Genomic DNA, 20592 nt, shown 5'->3' with positions numbered 1-20592 from the left:
ATACAATACAACAAACGACCCAACTGCTGGTAACTTTCAGATGAGATTCAGGCCAGAAGCCCAGGGAACACGAGACAGAAATGAGGTTTGAGCATGTACCCTGCCTTTGTCATATAATGAATTTCGTCTCCCAGAGACACCCAAGTTCAGCTTTTGGCTTAGCACTTGTAAGAATATAGAAATATGAGACTGGGAGAATAAATAACTTGTTTTTTACAAGCTCATTATATTATATATCCTAAAATGTAATGCCAAATGTTTTATTGGAATAGAGTAATTAAATGTCTTTTAAAAAAATAGCCTCCATTGCTTTATTTAATGTTTGTTATTTTGGATATAAAAGCAGAACTTAGCTAGTCAAATGACCTGGTTTGGCAGAATATTCACTTTTTTTAGCAAACAAACTGGCCCCCACACAGACCCACACTAAAGTTTACAGAGTTCAGCTTCTGTACCAGTTGAAACTAGAGCCTACCTAAGAGCACAGAGAGAAAACTGATTGGCTGATGCAGGGCGAGGAGGATATATAAAAGGCCTCTGTGGAACATCTGGGAAGGTCAGTGATATCACCTGTTCAGAGTCAAACCTTGGAGCTTCTCAGACGGTACATTTTCACCATGAGTGGGTGCCCATTTTTAGGAAACAACTTTGGGTGAGTATTTACCTCTATTTTAAGTATGGTTAGGCACTTAGAAATGCCAAGTAAGAACGCTTCAATTTCTGAATTTCAAATGCATTGAAAATTGTCGCCCATATTCTCTTGTTAGAAAATCAACTTTAAAAACAGTAGGAGAATTTTGACTACTCATATTGTTAGTTATTACGCTATCTCAAGATCTCCTGTTTTCTCCTCACTTATTTAATCTGTAGATGTGCTTTTAAAAAATTGTCCATAGAAGGCAGTGAAGACGACAAATCACAAACCGGTGTGAATAGAGCCAGCAAAGGAGGACTTATCTACGGAAGCTACCTGCATGTAAGTGGGAGAGCCCTTACAGTGTTCAGCCTCCATTGTTGGGTGCTAAATTCCACAAAGTGACATTTTCATGTTTTGGGATTTTTTGTGTTTTTCTTCTCTCAGTCACCAAAAAGTTTTCTGGACCTAATGATATCCCTTTTCATGGAATGTACGCCTTTTCAGCTTTTTAAAGAGTAATTCAAGAGACTCATATGTGAAAATTCACCTCTCTGGCAGAGATACAATAGAAGCAGAGGACATTATCTTGAGCAGAAGAGTGTAAATGATAAGATAAAGTGTAGATAACTGGCAGGCATTTCACAACTTGTGTAAATAAGACATAGTCACTAAATCCCAGCCTAGGTAATTGCGAATGTATCCAGAAAAATTTATTTATTAAATCCTTTATCATAAAGTAGAAATGTTGAAGGTACATGTTTTCTTGAAATCGTTAGTAAATGAAAGAGGGATATTACAAATGAGGTCTTTGGCAATAAGTCTGGGGTCAATTTACAGCGTGTTTGTCTTATATATATATATATATTTTTAATAGACTTTATTGACAGATTGGTTTCCATACAATACCCAGTGCTCATCCCAACAAGTGCCCTCCTCAATGCCCATCACCCACTTTTCCCTCCATATTTTTTAAGAAGTGAAATATTTAGACCCTGTGATGCTTTCATTGATGGGTTGCTGAGGATGAGCTGATAAAGAATGTTAAGATCTTCTTAGAATAGGCTCTTTAGGGAACAAAAGAGTGGAAGACGAACAGTGAGCTCAGCAAGTGACCAAATTTTTATCATACTCATTTCAAGAGGCAGAGGGATATGATTTCTCAGTGAGTGTAATGGTATTTTTTATGATAGAATCCTACCAAATATAGTTTCTTCTGTAGAGAATAAAAATCATAAATTTAACTCATTCTTTATAAGACTCATGCACTGTTGAAAAAATAGATTGCTTCCTGAGAATTTGGGAACTGGGGAATTTTTTTTCAGTATCGTATTCTACTTTTTTTTAAAAAAATTTTTTTAACGTTTATTTATTTTTGAGACAGAGAGAGAGAGAGCATGAACAGAGGAGGGTCAGAGAAAGAGGGAGACACAGAATCTGAAACAGGCTCCAGGCTCTGAGCTGTCAGCACAGAGCCCGACGCGGGGCTTGAACTCCCGGACCGCGAGATCATGACCTGAGCCGAAGTCGGACGCTTAACTGACTGAGCCACCCAGGCGCCCCTACTTTTTTTTTTAATGTTTACTTAATTTTGAATGAGAGAGAGTGAAAGAGAAAGAGAGAACGCAAGTGGGGGAGGGGCAGAAGGAAGGGGACAGAGGATTTGAAGGACTCACCCTGACAGTAGTTTCAGTGCAGCAAGCACAATGTGGGGCTTGAACTCATGAACCCACGAGATCATGACCTGAGCCAAAGTTGGATGCTCAACTGACTGAGCCACCCAGGAGCCCCTTGTATTCTACTTATTAAAATTAATAAAAAAAAACAAGTTTTACAATTTCAAAATTAATCCTTCTTTTTTAAAATCTTTTTTAGCCTTATTGAAATATAACTGATGTATAACATTGTGTAAATTTGAATTATATAACATGTTAATTTGACACACATATATTGCAAAATGATTACCATCATAGCACTAGCTAACATCTGCATGGCGTCACATAATTACCATTTCTCTTTGTGGTGAGGACATTTAGGACCTACTCTCTTAGCAACAGTTTATTAACTATAATCCCCATGCTATATATTAGATCCCCATGATTTATCCATCTTATGGAAGTTTATACAAAATTGGTCTTTCTATTTTTTGTTTAAAGTTGGAAAAGGTTTTGAACGCACAAGAACTTCAAAGTGAAATAAAAGGAAATAAAATCCATGATGAACATCTTTTTATCATAACTCATCAAGGTAAGTTGAACAAAAGGTTGGACAGTAACTATTCCACAGGCATTTCCCAACAACAATGAGGAAACCTACAATTCTTTTAACTATAAGATGGCTAAAGACTAAAAAATCACTTCTGTTAGAAATCCTTGAGAATATTTTACTGCCAGGTAAATTCTCATAAGGCATCCTTCTAGGGTTTATAACCGTCTTCTTTATGTTTTTTTTTTACTGTTATTTGGATCAGGGAGGACTTTCTCTTTTTCCTAAATCCAAGGAAACTTTCTGTCTCTTGTAATTCACAAAAAAATTGCAAGCTAACAAGTTACTATTTTTCAACTTGGAACTTTAAAAAAACTATTTTCAAGAAATAGATCACTGAAATGTATTGTGACTTTACATAATCGTATATAAATCTGGTACTAAATGTAAATGTTAAATATGCCTAAAATGTATGTTTATTCTCTCCAGACTTCTTACCTCTGGGCAGTGGCTTTTAACATAGGAATCCATGACTTTGGGAGTTTAGAAAGTCCCTGAACTCTTAAAATTGTGTTCAAAATTTCATGAATATGTATCTTAAAGAGGTCCATGACCCCAGAATATTAAAATTTACTCTAAGATTGTTGGTGTCATAATATTGTCGAATGTCGTCTGACCATGACCAACGACTCATGGTAGCCGGTGCCCCATTTCTAACCATGCTTCTTTTTCCTACCAGTTCTTTGTATCTTTTCCTCAAATGGTTGTTTAACTGGCTGGTTAAAATGAGCAAGTCCTCAGAATGAAAAAATAAAGATGGAAAATAAGTGGCTTGATATGTTGTTACTTCTCCTGTTTTCACGTTTACATTTTTATTGGTGACTTAGGCCAAGACAAAATCAGTAGAAGAGGAATTGTGGCAGGGTAGCACAAATTTGGGGACAGAAAATTGTTTAGAATCCCACCTCTACCATTATAAATTGTGTGACTTTGGTCAGGTGTCTTGACCAATGATTCTACTTCTCTGTCTATAAAATGGAGAGAATGACTTTGTCTTCTTGTTCATAGAGTTCTTGTGAAGACGAAATGAGTTAATGTGCCTTGAGCCCTTAGCCCAAGGTATGGCACATAATAAGCATCCAAAAAATGGAAGTATCATTATTTGATAGGGAGACTTTCCTTCCATCCTTCAGCTACAACATGTGGTCAGTGGGTCACAGAACAAGCCACACAAAATAAAACTTGAAAAAAAGATACAGAAACCGATTAATAAACATTTGATTTGTTCTTTGTCCAAATATGAAAATTAAATCCCTGAAGGTCACCTTAAATATAATTTAAAATTATAATTTGATTCCTGTAATTAGTACAGAAACGTACCCTTTACCCAAACAATAGCACCGAATAGAATGCACTAGGAATCTCTAGGATTATTGATATTCTATACTCATGTAACAACTACACTGGCTATTTAATTCATTTATTATGAAAATAATTAGCCATGGTTTATCTTATGCCAAACCCTGTCCTAGGTACTGAGGGGAGCAGAGGAGTATAATGAAGTTTTAGACCATTCATGAGCTTGTGCTCCCATAATATTCTAAGCCTCTATAAACCAAAATTTTGTCATATTCATTAGGTTAGTGGCCATTAATGTCTCAGTTTATAGATGGAGCTGAGTATCACTGCTTTTCCACACACCTTCAGCATCTGAACAGGAAGTTAGAATTAGATTGTGTGTTATATATTAAAAGACCTAGACAACATATTTGTTGAGAGAAATCAAAATAATAATAATGAATATGAAGCTTGCAGATAAAGTGACTGGCATATTAAAACATCGAAAAAAGAAGGCTATGATAACATTATGACTGATACGCATTTTTAGCATAAAATAAGTCTGTATTGGCATTTATTATTTTTAAATGACATTTAATTTTATTTTTTTTTAATTTTTTTTTTTTAACGTTTATTTATTTTTGAGACAGAGAGAGACAGAGCATGAACGGGGAAGGGTCAGAGAGAGGGAGACACAGAATCTGAAACAGGCTCCAGGCTCTGAGCTGTCAGCACAGAGCCCGACGCCAGGCTTGAACTCACGGACCGCGAGATCATGACCTGAGCCGAAGTCGGCCGCTTAACCGACTGAGCCACCCAGGCGCCCCAACATTTTATTTCTTTTTCAATGTGTTAGCCATATCTTTCATGCGATTCTGGTCAAGAAGTGTCCCATAACTTTTCAATTGACAATGATTTTTCTCGTTGCAGCTTATGAACTCTGGTTTAAGCAAATCCTCTGGGAATTAGATTCTGTCCGAGAGATCTTTCAGAACGGCCATGTGAGTTATTATATCACAATATTAGATTTATATATATATATTTTTGGAGAATGTAGAAAACTACTGTTAATTAGAAAAACTGAATACTAACGAGGGAATTATTACTTAGCAGAAACATTTAAAAAACTTTTCTGAGTGGACACGAATGTAGTGATACTTTCCCCATGCCATTGCTGCCTTCCAGCTACACATGGCTCTAAGGGTCCTTTCAAATTTCAGTTTCAGGCCCCTTGTTTAGAACTTGATTTTTTTTCCCCCTTGAAGAAAGTTGTTATGTATGATGGCAGATTGCCAATATAGCTAATATAGATCCTTTAGTTAAAAGGTATCAGGATTGTATTTCTTTTCTTTTCTTTTTTTAATGTTTATATTTGAGAGAGAGAGAGAGACAGAGGGAGAGAGAGAGAGAAAGCATGAGCAAGGGAAGGAGGGCAGAGAGAGAGGGAGACACAGAATCCAAAGTAGGCTCTAGGCTCTCTGAGCTGTCAGCACAGACAGCGATGTGGGGCCTGAACTCACAAACTGTGAGATCATGACCTGAGCCAAAGTCAGACGCTTAACCGACTGAGCCACCCAGGTGCCCCTCAGGATTGTATTTGTAATGAATATTTGCTGTAGGAAGATAGGAACAATGATGAGGAAGTGAAACAGTAAGAAAGGAAGAGGCACGAAGAGAGTAGTAGAAGAAAGAAAAAGAGAAAAGAGAAGAGGAAGAAGGGAATACAGAGGGAAAGCCTGGAGAGGCTCAAGAGTGGGAGGAGAGCAGAGCAGAGCTGAAGGGCACTTCTCCACCTCCAAGCCTGCCTCTTGCTCCCACACACCTTCCCCAAGCAGCACACAGCCTGAGGTCCTTGCCTTTGAGCCCCCGCTCCTAGAGAACTCTGCACAGACAGTACTCTTCTTACACATATGTATACAATTCCCATTTATGTTAATGACAACTTCTGGGCCCTCAGTAAAGAGCAGATTTGTCAAGGTGTTGCTTAACCCTAACACAGAAGTGTCCATGTTTCTTTGACCTGTATTTCTAGAAACAAACTAAGAGAGAAATTTACCTTGAAATCATTGGACATTGGGTTCCAAAATTGACTTCTCACTTGCTTCCGTATAATTTTCTATTTTATTTTAAAAAAAATTTTTTTTTAACGTTTATTTATTTTTCAGACAGAGAGACACAGCATGAACGGGGGAGGGGCAGAGAGAGAGGGAAACACAGAATCGGAAGCAGGCTCCAGGCTCTGAGCCATCAGCCCAGAGCCCGACGCGAGGCTCGAACCCGCGGACCGCGAGATCGTGACCTGAGCCGCAGTCGGACGCTTAACCGACTGAGCCACCCAGGCGCCCCTAATTTTCTATTTTAAAGAAAGACTAATGGGAGTGCCTGGGTGGCTCAGTCGGTTGAGCGTCTGACTTCGGCTCAGGTCACAATCTCATGGTTTGTGGGTTCAAGCCCCACGTTGGGCTCTGTGCTGACAGCTCAGAGCCTGGAGTCTGCTTAGGAATCTTTGTCTCCATCTCTCTTTTCATCTCCCCCACTCACAGTCTATCTCTCTCTGTGTCTCAAAAATAAATAAACGTTGAAAAAAAAAAGACTACTGATTCCAATTTTGCACACAATCTTTGCACACAACTTATAGTTGCTATTCATATTCAATATATATGGATGGCAAATGTTAATTCCAGTGTTCCTCTTTAAAATAGAGAGAAAGTTAATAGGAATGCACTGTGGTTTGTAGTCTATCTTGTATCTTCTAGAAATCAGAACCGATTACTCGATGTTTCATTTCTTAACTCTCAGGTTAGGGATGAAAGGAACATGCTTAAGGTTGTTACTCGAATGCACCGAGTGGCAGTGATCCTTAAGCTACTGGTGCAGCAATTTTCTGTTCTGGAAACGATGACAGCCTTGGACTTCAATGATTTCAGGTGTGTACATGTGGCTTTGTAATAATGCAGCGCGGTTTACCTTTCCATTCCAGTGGGGTAAGAAGAGAACATGTGTGCCATGTGCTGTGTGAGTAAGGAGCCCGTCCTCCTGACCCTGCGTCACTATAAACATGCGGGGATCTTAATCTCAAAGCATTTGAGAAGTTATTAAAAATAATTCATCACTCACTTTTACATATGGGCACAATATTATGATCGCTTAATTTCAATTCATTTTTTGTGCCCTGTTTTTATCTCAAAAGAACGTTACACTTGATCTTAGCCAAAAGGCCAAGAAGCCACTGCAATGAATTTTAGACAACTTATCAAAATAGCTAACGTGGCTGATACAATACATACAACTAAATTAAAAAGAAATTAAAAACTAAAAATAAAAGAGAAACAAGAGTTGATGGGATGCCTGTCAGCAAAACTGTCAGTTTAAGTTATGAATTGAACTATAAATGTTAGCTCTGCATTTCCAGGCGGCCAAAGCCATATTTATACTTTTTAAAAGGCTTTTTTCATGCCAAAATTTGAGAAGAGATTTTCTTTAAGAGTACCAGGTGAATTTAATGATGTAATAGGCTGTCTCCAACATGTGTGACAGTCAGGGGTTTAAAAATCCCTTGTGGTGGATTTAAAAATTTGAAGTCTTACAACCAATTAGATGAAGGAAGCTTAGAAGGATGGAAGAGTTTGGGTGGTTGTGGGGTGGGAGTAAAAACATTTTTTGATTGCCTGTTTTGTGTGAGGCAATATCTCATTTGTTTTACTGGTAGGATCTTGTTGGCATACTTAATACTAGGTAGTGAGATCAATAATAACATCCAAGAATATAAATTTTAAGAGGGATTATATTTATAAAGAATCTTTCAGCGCTATAGAATAAAAATATTGTTCAATGTACACCTGTCTTTACCTTAGGAAACAAATTGGTACACAAACACATAAACATATATGTATCTATACGTGTGTGTGTTTTATATATATATATATATATATATGTTTATATACATATAAAACACACACACATATATGCCATTTCCCAAACGATATAAACATGCCATCTTTAAATTGATTAACTGACAGCAACAGTGATGTTTAGGTAGCTCAGTTTTCTTTCTTTGGGAAGATCAAACCCCAGGTCCAACTCTAGGCAGTTATGTGTTCTCGGTGATGTCCAAGAGAGTAAAACTAATGATCTCTCACAACAGAAGAAAGCATTACAGTGATTTATAATGTCAACTCCTGTCATCTTTCTTTTCTCTTCCCTTCCTCCTTTTATTCTCAAAGAGAGTACTTATCTCCAGCCTCAGGCTTCCAGAGTTTGCAATTCCGACTGTTAGAAAACAAGATAGGTGTTCTTCAGAGTTTGAGGGTCCCTTACAACAGAAGACATTATCGTGATAACTTCAGAGGAGAAGATAATGAACTGCTACTTAAATCCGAGCAGGAAAAAACACTACTTCAACTAGTGGAGGTACATGCTCAAATACTGTCTCTAAAGTCTCACTCCCCACATCTTGTTAATTGCGCTTCTGCTACATCGAAGTTTTAAAACTCAAAGGTTTTGTCACATTCATGGTAAATAAGAACAGAAAGACTTTAAAGGAATGCTTCAACTCAAGTAATTGAAATATTTAAACTATTAAGAACTCCCTTGAGAATTTCAGAAATATTTATATAACAACTCTATGTTAATATTTAATCACCTTCTTATCTTATAAAACAATTCCTTTAAACAACCCTGCTAAACAACATTTAACTAGCTGATTTTAACACCGAGTGTAGTTAATTATTCAGTGAGCTTTATTCTCTAAAATATTCCATTATTGAAAAGTTCCACAAGTTGTGTGTTTTTCTCAATTAAACTAAATTACTAAGAGTATAATCTTCAGAATTTGTTCCTTTCATATCTTAATTCCCCATGGGTCTATAAAAGGTCTTGAGGGATTACTGTTTTTTCACAAGTAAATTATTAAATAAAGATTATATGGTCTTGATTTCCTTCACAAGGGTTTTTCCTTTGCAAATTAAAAATTTCTTTTAGTGACTTATATTTTGCACACTGATCCCCTGGGTATTGTAAATGTGGACTTAGGTTAATATAGTATATATAACTCCAAATAACAGCTCATAAAGATACGGAGGGAAAGAGTCACAAAGTTAATTTCAAAACCAAAAATAGGTCAGATGAGAATCCATAGGTGCACAAATTTTGTTTCATTTCTACATTAAAAAGTCTTGTATATGTAAAAAAAAAAAAAAAAAGGCTTGTGGACTCTTAAAATAACTGAGTGTTTAGTTGATTTCAGATTTCAAAGTTGCCTAGATACCATGCTCCTACATTTAGAAGAGATCATATGATATGCATGTCATAATTCCTTCATATCCTAAGACATAAGGTATTTTGAGAATAAACCAGAAGACTTCATTAAAACAACATTTAGATATGTTCATAGACTTATAGAACAAAATTGGAATTTCTGTAATAACACATTTCTTAATAAATACAGAGTAAATATTATTAATATAATTGCTTTAAAGATTAAGAAATGAAATGTAATAAATTGCTATTCATTAAATGAATAAATTTAAGGGAAAGAGAAATATTTATATACAAAAAAACTTATGACATATTTCCTATTTCAAGTTCATAATTGTTAAGTACAATGTATTTTATATATTTGAAATTTTATAATATATTTACTTAAAAAAAAATAATACTTCAGGCGTGGCTGGAAAGAACACCAGGTTTAGAGCCACATGGATTTAACTTCTGGGGAAAGCTTGAAAACAACATTCTCAAGGGCCTGGAAGAAGAATTCACAAGAATTCAGGTATTTATGATGCCATAAGTAAATATATTTACTACAGATGAAGTATTGAAAATTTTATTTAACAAATCCCTAATTTTCTTTTAAACGTTCATTTTTCTTATATTCTTTTTCTTTCACAAATGCATCTACACAAAATATACTACATGGTTGATTTTATTTTATTTATGTACAATAGAAATTAAAGTAATAAGTTCATTCTGGGAAAGATTTTGTGTTTGATAAATATATAAGATTAATAGACCTTTTTTATTTCTATCAAAAATTTCATATCATGACCAATTCTAGACAGAAGTAGGCTCACAAAAGACTGGTCAACCAAAGATATCTTGGGTCCTTCTTAACTGCTGTCAGTTACAAATTTCTTTCACTTGAGAAAGATACTGTTGATTCCTCATTTCCCTCAAGCTACAGCCCCTCTGCCACCGTCCTCTCTTCATTACTAAATTTCTTGAAAGAATTATTTCAATTCTATGTCTGGAGAGGCTGTATCTGGAGAAGCTATATCAGGTAGCGCTTACAGCAGGGACGCTGAAATCTCATTGTATGGGTTCAAGTCCCACCTTCACCTCTTAATAACTGTAACATTGAACTTCTTCTGTTACTTAACCTCCCTTTGCATCACTTTCACTAATGGTAAAACAGAAAATAAGAGTATCTACCTAGTAAAACAGAAAATAAGAGTATCTACTTTGTAGAGTTATTATGAGCATTTATTAGATTAATATTGGTAAGGTATTTAGAACAGTAGTTAGCATAATTATTTCTTTTTCTTTCGTCTAATCCTCAACCCAGACCAGTCTATCTTCTTGTCCCATCATTCACAGATGGCCTCTAGGTATGTAAATTCAATGGCCATTTTTAATTTACTTGATCTCCTAGTGGCATTCAATAATAATGACTACTTATTCTTACTTGAATATTTTTTCCCCCTTGGATTTGGTACATAACATTCAGTCTTCCTTTAATTCTATGGCCCTATTGTCTTGATTTGTTTCCTTTATTGGCTCATTTTTCTTTCTCAGACCTGTGGGTGGTGGGATTTCACAATGCATTGGCTTAGACCCCTGTATTCCCTCTACTCTTTCCCTAGATGAACTCATTTATACCCACTGTTTCAATAGTTACTACTATGCCAATAACTCCCAAACATTTATCTCCAGCATTGATATCTCCTTTCATTTCAAATTACATATTTGACACCTTACTTTATAATTTCCTCCTAGTCCTCTCAAAAACATAATGATAAAACCAAACTTAAAAACAATTTTCTCTTCCTTCCTCTCTCATGTCAACTTAGTCTTCTACAAGTTGAAGAAGTTGTTCTCTTATAAACCATCTTGTTTGTCCAGTCTGAAATGTACAATTGATCTTTGGTACCTCCCTCTTGCTCAATCACTTCTTCAAGTTATCACCAAATCCTACCAATTTTACCTTCTAAATAGCTCTCAGATATCTCCATTGAATGTACCACCACCAATCAAGTGCAAACTGCTATTAATTTTCACCTGGTCTTACAATATTCTCTCAACTATTCTACACTTCTCCCCAGTATGACTCCATCCCAATCTATTCTCCATACTGCAGTTGAAACAATCTTCTCAAAGGGCAGAACTGATCACATTTTGCTTTTGCATGAAACCTATGTCTCCCTATTGTTTTTAAAATGAAGATAAACGTCTTTAACATAGTCTTCAAGGTGTTTTCTGATCTCATGTTGTCCAACCATACTGAATTTCCTTAAGTTGAATTTAGTTCTTTGAATTTACCACCATTTCACAGTCTTTTTATATGTTTTTCTCTGGGCTTGGAATATTCGTCCGCAGGTGACTCCTTCCCATTCTGCAGGTTGTGGCTCAAGGAAAACTCCTTCAGAAAGATCTCCCCTGACCTCCTCATTACTATAATTAATCATGGCCTTATGCTTCTCCTGTATGCTACTATCAATGTTTGCAATGTAATGCCCAGGTGACTATTTGTGTGTCTTATTCCCATCAGATAATATGCGCATGAGATCAGGGAACTCAATTTTTTAAGTGTATTTATTTATTTTGAGAGAGAGAGAGAGAGAAGAGAGAGAAGGTGAGGGGCAAAGAGAGAGAGGGAGAGAAAGACAATCCCAAGCAGACTCCTCACTGTCAGCACAGAGCCCAATGCAGGGCTCAAATGCACTATTGTAATATCACGACCTGAACTAAAACCAAGAGTCAGACACTTAACCAACTGAGCCACCCAAGCGCCCAAGGAACTCAATTTTTACTCACCTTATCTCTATCACCTTAGCATGACATTTACTAAATAAATGAATAATTAACTGACAATCATGTGCCTACAAGTTCTTACCACATGAGCCATCATTCAGACAAATGGAAAATAATTGAGTTAACTAATTTTTGTGTCCGCTCAATTAATTGAGTTGTAAGTAAAGCATTTGTTGGAGGCAGAAGAGTAAGAATTTCCTGAAATGAATCAATAGATATCAAATGAACAAATATCTGAGGGTGAAAAGTATCTAAGAAATTATATTTATAAAATACTGAGTATAGAATATTAATAGAGCTAATAGTTTTTCTGACTGGAAATTCTTAACTTTTCTTTTATTTCCTTTCCTGTGATAAAAAACTGTTGTCTAAAATTAGATCATTACCGACTACTCGTAGTTACTTCCGGTTTTGCCCAATCTGAGTCCATTTCTCATGATATTGATGAAAATCTCTCATGAGGTTAACAAATCACGTAAACTTAAATAAAAGGATAGAACCAGTGAGTGTCAAGAAGACCCATGTCATAATTTGTTGTGATATTAGATGTTAGGATAAGTTTTCCAAGTATACCCTTTCTGCTCCTGGTGAGTCTATTTCTCACAAAAGATGTTTTCCAAAATAAGAATCTATGATCTCTCTTGGGAATATTAATGCAATATTTCTCCTAAAGGCTAAGGAAGAATCGGAGGAAAAGGAGGAACAAATGGCTGAATTTCAGAAACAAAAAGAGGTGTTACTCTCCTTATTTGATGAGAAACGTCATGAACATCTCCTCAGTAAAGGTATTTTATTCTAAGGATCCTTTTCCCGGAATGTATGACTGTGAGCTCAAAATATCAAACCTCATGTGGGGGAAATAAAATGAAAATTTTTATTGCACTTACAGAAACAAGAACTGGGTTCATTTTATCTGTTACAACCTTATGAATAAGTTCACATGCTCAGTTCATCTTAAAGACTTTAGTCAGAAGCTTTCGTAATATGCATCAGCCGCCGCTGGATACCAAGAGAAATTGCATATGAGTTTGCAATTAGTTCACAGCCTAATAGGGATGGAAATGAAGACAATCGGTGTAATTGTAAACAGTACAGTAGCAGCAGGAGACCAAAAGAATAACTATTGTGAGGGCTGGGGTGGCTTGCCAGAGGAAAGAAGTTTCCCAAGCAGACCAGGGAAAGCACATATTTAGCCCCTCTGGCATAATTAACATTGGGCTATTATTTTCTGAAACCAATTGACCAGTATAATCAATACTTTCATTATATAACTCTTTTATATGTTTAGAATTTTTGTGTTCATTTGTATTTGGACCTTTTATTATAAAGTACTTATAAGCCTTACAAGTTATAAACTTATATAAGTGAAGTGTTATATATATATATACCTATATATATATATATATATATATGTATATATATATATATAGGCAGAATAGAAGTAAATATTAATTTTTATAACATTAGTATAAGGCATACGAGTATATGAAATTAGTATGAAATTCTGCAAACTTCAATGTTGTTAGGCCCAGTTTTCTATAAAACCTCTGTAAAGAATAGCAAAATTTTGTTTTTCTGCCGATAGAGCAAAGCCTTTTATTAGAGCACACATATAAGATTTTGTTTTATGTTTTACTTTACTTTTGAGAGAGAGAGAGAGAGAGAGAGAAAGACAGAGTGGGAACGAGGGAGGGGCAGAGAGAGAGAGAGGGAGGCACAGAATCCGAAGCAGGCTTCAGGCTCTGAGCTGTCAGCGCAGAGCCAGATGTGGGACTGAAACTCACCAGCAGCGAGATCATGACTGAGCTGAAGTCAGATGCTTAACCAACTGAGCCACCCAGGCACCCCTATGAGATTTTATATAATGGTTGTACTCCTTGAAGCTGAGTGATTTTAAGTAATCTAAGTGATTTTAAGTGAATCAGAAAATTACTTTCAAATGAACCTCAGAATGAATCTTATTTAACTTTTTTAAAAGTAAGTCATTTTACGATTTGACTTGAAAAATAGATTTATTTTATCATGGAAGTTAAGTGTTTTCTGTATCAAGTTTTCCTAATATGATATTTAAAGGTTTTGAAAATTTAAAGTGCATATATATTACATATATATTTAAAGTGTATATATGTATAATATGTATAACATATGTATTTAAAGTATGTATATATATATGTTTGCTTTTTAAAATCTAAGGAATAAAAAATTTAAATAAAACTTTACATTTAAAACTTAATTATTTAAGGTGATGACCAAAATTAATATGACTGACCTAAATTTCTCATTAAATTAAAACTTGCTATGTATCTTACAGGTGAAAGAAGACTGTCATACAGAGCACTTCAGGGGGCCTTGATGATATATTTTTACAGGTAAAAGCAAATTAGAAGAGTAGAAGCAGAAATTGAGGAGTGGATACAGATAACACAAAAAGTATAAAGCTTATTTTTTCAGCAGTCAATTCAATATGTAGCTATGCCATTTATTTCTATTTTCTTCACATGTTCTGTATGTTTTTTATTGTAAATGTTGTTAATAAATATTTAGAGCATAAAAAAAAAAAGTATAAAGCTTAGGTGCCTGGGTGGCTCAGTTGGTTAAGCATCTGACTTCGGCTCAGGTCATGATCTTGTGGTTTGTAAGTTCAAGTCTTAAGCCTGCTTCAGATTCTGTGTCTCCCTCTCTCTGTCCCTCTCCCACTCACACTCTGTCTCTTTCCCTCTCTCAAAAATAAATAAACATTAAAGCATAGAGCTTATAAATTGCAATCATAGTTTTAAAAAGTCATTTAGTTTGGGGTAAAACTTAGAAAATAATTGTGAAACTTCACTAGTTTTTTCTTTTAGATAGTATGAGTATAATTTTATCCCTATAGTGGGCAGAAATATACATATATACACACACTAGTTAATTAAACATCTTTGTAATTAAATTCCACAATACATCATATGACGTTAAGTGTCCTAAAAAGCCAAAGTGTAATCTACCTCAGAAACTCGGTCATAAAATGTGTCCCATCATTACACAAGGTTGTGGAGTTATTCCTATCTTATGAAATTAAAAAAACAAGTGGGTAAAGTGAAAACACCTTTATAAATTGTTCTCTTTATCCTGCAATTTCAAGTAAAATTGTCTTCACTGTCTGAAGTGTTTGAGGTTTCCCTTAAATGTCCACCTACTCCCATAACATGTGTATAAAGGCCTCATCTTCATGTGTCATAACTTAAATGTGTCAGAACAATGGAGAACACACTAGCAAACATTAAAAACAGCAACAAAAGTAAAATCTCTGTTTACTGGGCCTCTTACTTGTATTTATTTGATTTTTTTAATCTTCTTAAATTCATTTCTTCAGAAATATCAATAAAATCCTTGACTCTTTTCCTAAATTCCTACTAAATCTGTGCCACTCAAGTTCACGCCTTGGAAGCAGAAAATGTACTGAGATTTGTTGAATGATTAGAAGAAAGGACAAAACATATAGATTAGAGGAAATAAAGGGCAGTTTTTGTTTTTGTGTTTTGATATCTTTGCCCAGAAGAAGTTTTTGAGTGGTATTAGCTGGTGAATCTGAGATAGTGTATATTTACCGTTTAATAAGAATCAATGTTAGCTGTGACTCTGACTGGTTACTTCATGTACATTATATGGAATATTCTAGACTCTTTACACAAATGCTGTAAGATGAGCAGTAGTATCTTCATTTTTGAGATGAAGAAACTAAGACTGAGACAGTAATCCAGAGCTGCTACAGCTCTTAAGAGGCAAAGTTCACATTTGTTTCTGGGGCCAACAGATTAGAAAACTCCTGCCCCTCTGAACACCCTGGATTTGCTTCAATAGACTTATTATTTCTCCTTTAGGGAAGAGCCTAGATTCCAGGTCCCTTTTCAGTTGCTGACTTCTCTCATGGACATAGACGCACTCATGACCAAATGGAGATGTAAGTCTGCCCACACCTCCCAACACTATCACCCAGCCTCGATAATCCTTTTCCCCATCCTGTTTCTTTACTCCTTTTCTCTGTCTGCTCCTGTTCCCACTATCTTTTCTTTCCTCCTTTGTGTGGGAATGAGGTTTGTTGTTTTTTTTTTTAATCAGCCCGAGTTCTTTCTTTCTTTCTTTCTTTCTTTCTTTCTTTCTTTCTTTCTTTCTTTCATCAGCCCAATTACTCTCTTCCAGGGCCATTTACCTGGTACACAGAGCAGGCACAACACCTAGGGCCCAGAGTACCTTTAGGGGCCCATGAAAATGTATTATTTAATAATCAGAAGAAAAAGTTAACTATAGGTTAAAAGAAGTGTCTTAATATATAACCACAACTTATTCAGCTTTAAGCCAACACAATTTTAAAATATAATTTTATACACATGCACATATATACATATGTATATGTTCATATATATAGGCATATGTGCATGTGTGTATATATACGTATATATGTACATATGTACGTATATATACACACATATATACATATATGCATATACATATATACATATATACATATATATGTACACATACATATATACATATATGTATACATACATACATACATATATGTATACATATACATATATACATATATATACACATATATACATATATACACACATATACATATATATGTATACATATATATACATATATATATATATATATATATACACACACATATATATGTGTGTGTATGTGTGTGTGTGCGTGTGTGTGTATTTCATGGAAGAAGGGACCCATGCGTGAAGACAAAAGTGGCAAGAGCTCCTGAAAGTCATAATGCGGCCCTAAGCTTCCCTATTGTGTTCGCAGGCTAAACATAATGATGGATGGAGTCATATGCATGTAACCTGAACCAAGTGGGGTGCCAGGCAACCTACAGGTTTCATCTGGCTCTCACACGTAAACCTTCCATATGGCTAAGTGATGATAAGGTGTGAACCTTTTCTCAGAAGCAGTAATCATTACCAGCCCCTTGTTTTTAGACCATTGTGGAACTAAAGGCAGAAAAATATCCATGGAGTTAATTTGTGTGTTTGCCTAGATAACCACGTGTGCATGGTGCACAGAATGCTGGGCAGCAAAGCTGGCACTGGTGGGTCCTCTGGTTATCAGTATCTGCGCTCAACAGTCAGGTAAGATGGGGAAATTCACCTGCTTTTCTTGGTGGAAGTCACTGATTTTTTGTTTCTTCGCATACATGTGCATTACCTAGGAAATGTGATTTATACTTGCTCCCATCTGAACCGCTGACAACACATTCATGCTGGCTAGATTAAGGTATTCCTATTAGAGAGGTCGTTGTAAAAATCCTTAGTCCTGGAAGTTCATCCTGAGATGAGATGGGGCAAGGTACCAGTGGCTGCATGACCTGTGAAGATATGAGGGAGTTCATCCACATAGGAATATTTTCAACTCATTCTGGCCCAAGTTTGGACTAGACTCAAACACTTATCATTCATTCCACTAATGTCCTCGTGCCCAGGTGAATGACACAGTGAAAAAATAGTTTGTTCCCTGGTATGACTATTTTCTAAAAACTATTTCCATCTACTCCAGAGAGTGCCCAGAGAGTATTTACAAGAAAAGGGGTCAATATTTATTTAGCACTTAAAACATGCTAGAGAGATTTCTAGGACATCTGTGTTCTTAACTCACTTAATGTTCACAATATTATAGATGGATATAGAGATAGACATATATGAAAACAGGGAAACTTGCAAAGCTCTTTGGGAAAGGAGAATCAGCTCCAGAATAAATAGATATTCACATTTAGTCCCCAAAATTCTTTATATTGTACATGGCTTTCATCCCTATTCATCCCTATCCCAATTTCAGATTGACAAGTTATAAAACATGCATGTTCAATTTTTCATCATTTTTATAAATTTTCACTTTCCCTAGGAATAAACTCTAGACTAAAAGATTTATAAGATTCATAGGTTTGAATTTTCACAGTCCTTACAATACCTTCTCTTTCCCTGGGGATACATTCTCTAAGCATGAAACAGAACATGATTGCCTGTAGGACATGAACCCCCACATCAGTGGGTGGTGGGAATAATTAACACAACTAGCATTTCTAGCGTGTCATGATCTCATTATGTCTTTACAAAAGCCCAGTCAGAGGAAGGGATTGTAGTTTTTATTTTACAGAGTTAGGGACCAAGACGCTGAGGTTTAGACAACTTGTCCAAGATCACACGAGTTGCAAGTGACAGAGCAGAACTTGAACTCTAGTTTGACCTCAAAGGCAAATGCTCTTCTGCTATAAAACTGCAACAGTTAGGGGCGCCTGAGTGGCTCAGTCGGTTGAGTGTCCGACTTTAGCTCAGGTCACGATCTCGCGCTCCGTGAGTTCAAGCCCCGGGTCGGGCTCTGGGCTGATGGCTCAGAGCCTGGAGCCTGCTTCCGATTCTGTGTCTCCCTCTCTCTCTGCCCCTCCCCCGTTCATGCTCTGTCTCTCTCTGTCTCAAAAATAAATAAACGTTAAAAAAAACAAAAATTAAAAAAAAAATTAAAAAAAAAGTCAGTATTAAAAAAAAAAAAGCTGCAACAGTTAAAACGTTTGACACACACAAGAGCTATTATAAATGTTAAAACCACATTTATAGACATTTATTATGAATCTAAGATGGTACTTCAATTTATTAATCCATTCATGTCAGTTACTTGACAGCTATTTGGCAGGTGGAAAATATTTTCTGATGAACAACTAAGAATTTTGTATGTTTTCATTTTTTAAAATTTTGCATACCCTCCTTTAAAAGTCAGACACAAGAACACACCCTTATCTTTATGAAGGTAGCATGACAATCATAAGACTAGGTTTTAATCTGAACCAACTTGGTCAGGATCAACGAAACATGTAATACTGTTTTATGGCATGAACTTTGGATATGGAATGAAAATAAGGCCATCTTAATGATTATACTCCTTAATTATATATATGTATATGTTTATATAATACATAAAATGTAATTTATAATATATAAACATAATATTAAATACTAATTATGGCAAAAATCATGAAATTTTTTTGTTGAAAAACTTTAAACATGTCAATGAATCTACATCTGTATATTTGTGTTTTTCCAGTGACAGGTACAAGGTATTTGTAGATTTATTTAATCTTTCAACATATCTGGTTCCCCGACACTGGATACCGAAGATGAACCCAATTATTCATAAATTCCTTTACACGGCTGAATATTGTGACAGCTCTTACTTCAGCAGTGATGAATCAGATTAAACTCATCTCCAAATCTATGAAGACATCGATTTCTCAGTCTGTGTTTTTTAAAGTTTTCTATGAGTTGTCATGATACATCAAGACTCCTAATGTAATATATGTATATATATATAGGTAAGCATTGTGGTGCTCTGATTCAATTCTGTAAATAATTTTATTAACTCATTTTTGTAATAATGAATTAAAGAAATTAATTCAGCTGAATTGTAACATTGTACGTAGAAGGTTTTCCTATTAAAACCTCAATGTCCCCTAATAATTACACCTTAAGGTAAACCATTTAACATAATAATCATTATCTCATTTCGTACTTTAATAAGCTTGAAACTTCAGCAATTTCAAATACTTTGTGCAATAAAATGTGTCATTCTACACAAAGAGTTGTACAATCAAAAAGTTTAAGAGATATTTTGCCATATATTGTTTTGGAAACATTGCTCTTATTTATTAGGACTCTCAATGACCAATGACAGAAATCTGAAGCTTGCCCAGAGGGGACTTGGCAATTACTCCACTAGCTCAAAGGATTGAGAAGAGCCTGGGGATGCATCCAGTTCCTGGAGTACCATATTCCTGGAACTTCTGAGGATCCTGTGTGTCTCATCTCTTCTTTTCTGTAGGTGTTGGCTTTATTCTTCCCTGTTGTAGGCCAGCTCCTTCCTTGGGCAAGGTTCCTGCTTCCAGCACCTCTAGACCAGAAAGGCAAAGGTGCTTTCCCCAGTTCCAGTGCTCGTGGTCTGGGAGGTATAGTCAACACAGGATTGAAGTGGACATGAGTGATAGTTCCCTGAACTTTCCAGAAGAAGGGAGGAGAAAATAGACTAAACAGTGATTCAGTTCATTTCTAGTAAGTATTAGACCAAGAGTTTAGATCAGACAGGAGCTTTATTCTTTTTCTATATTGGCCTGGATATTGGCAATACTTAAATTTCTTTTATGAAGGGAGTGCAAAATATTATCAAAGGAATTTAAATGCCTATCAGCCTTGACCTAGGGTGGTTATCTATAAGCAAGCCGCAAATTCTTGATGAAATTGAACTATTCTTTGGTCTCAGTTACAAGTTTTTTCTTATAAGGATCACATCTAGTTTGTCTCTGGACAATTACATAGAATGGCTTTTACTTACAAGGCCCTAGCATG

General features: G+C 35.6%; 1 protein-coding gene across 1 annotated transcript; it reads left to right on the top strand.

Annotated features, from left to right (window-relative positions):
- The first annotated feature begins 522 nt into the window (after nucleotides 1-522).
- TDO2 (tryptophan 2,3-dioxygenase) lies at nucleotides 523-19829 on the top strand. The gene is made up of 12 exons (XM_019441164.2): nucleotides 523-652; nucleotides 871-976; nucleotides 2791-2881; nucleotides 5108-5178; nucleotides 6977-7104; nucleotides 8401-8587; nucleotides 9840-9947; nucleotides 12879-12990; nucleotides 14517-14574; nucleotides 16066-16145; nucleotides 17244-17334; nucleotides 19298-19829. Exons 1-12 carry the CDS (start codon nucleotides 618-620, stop codon nucleotides 19449-19451), a joined length of 1221 nt encoding a protein of 406 aa, XP_019296709.1. The 5' UTR covers nucleotides 523-617; the 3' UTR covers nucleotides 19452-19829.
- Nucleotides 19830-20592: the final 763 nt, after the last annotated feature.

Source organism: Panthera pardus, unplaced genomic scaffold (assembly GCF_024362965.1).
Source record: "Panthera pardus isolate Hobbes unplaced genomic scaffold, ASM2436296v1 HiC_scaffold_13, whole genome shotgun sequence".
Classification (NCBI taxonomy): Eukaryota; Metazoa; Chordata; class Mammalia; order Carnivora; family Felidae; genus Panthera; species Panthera pardus.
Note: the sequence above shows the minus strand (reverse complement) of the source record. Positions and strands in the feature narration are given on the sequence as shown.

What these genes read in the sequence shown, in the direction of transcription:
- TDO2 (XM_019441164.2), top strand. Translation starts at nt 618, where the DNA reads ATGAGTGGGTGCCCATTTTTAGGAAACAACTTTGG. An exon ending in TTTTATCATAACTCATCAAG is followed by an intron (nt 2,882 to 5,107) that starts GTAAGTTGAACA and finishes TTCTCGTTGCAG; the next exon opens with CTTATGAACTCTGGTTTAAG. An exon ending in TGAACATCTCCTCAGTAAAG is followed by an intron (nt 12,991 to 14,516) that starts GTATTTTATTCT and finishes TGTATCTTACAG; the next exon opens with GTGAAAGAAGACTGTCATAC.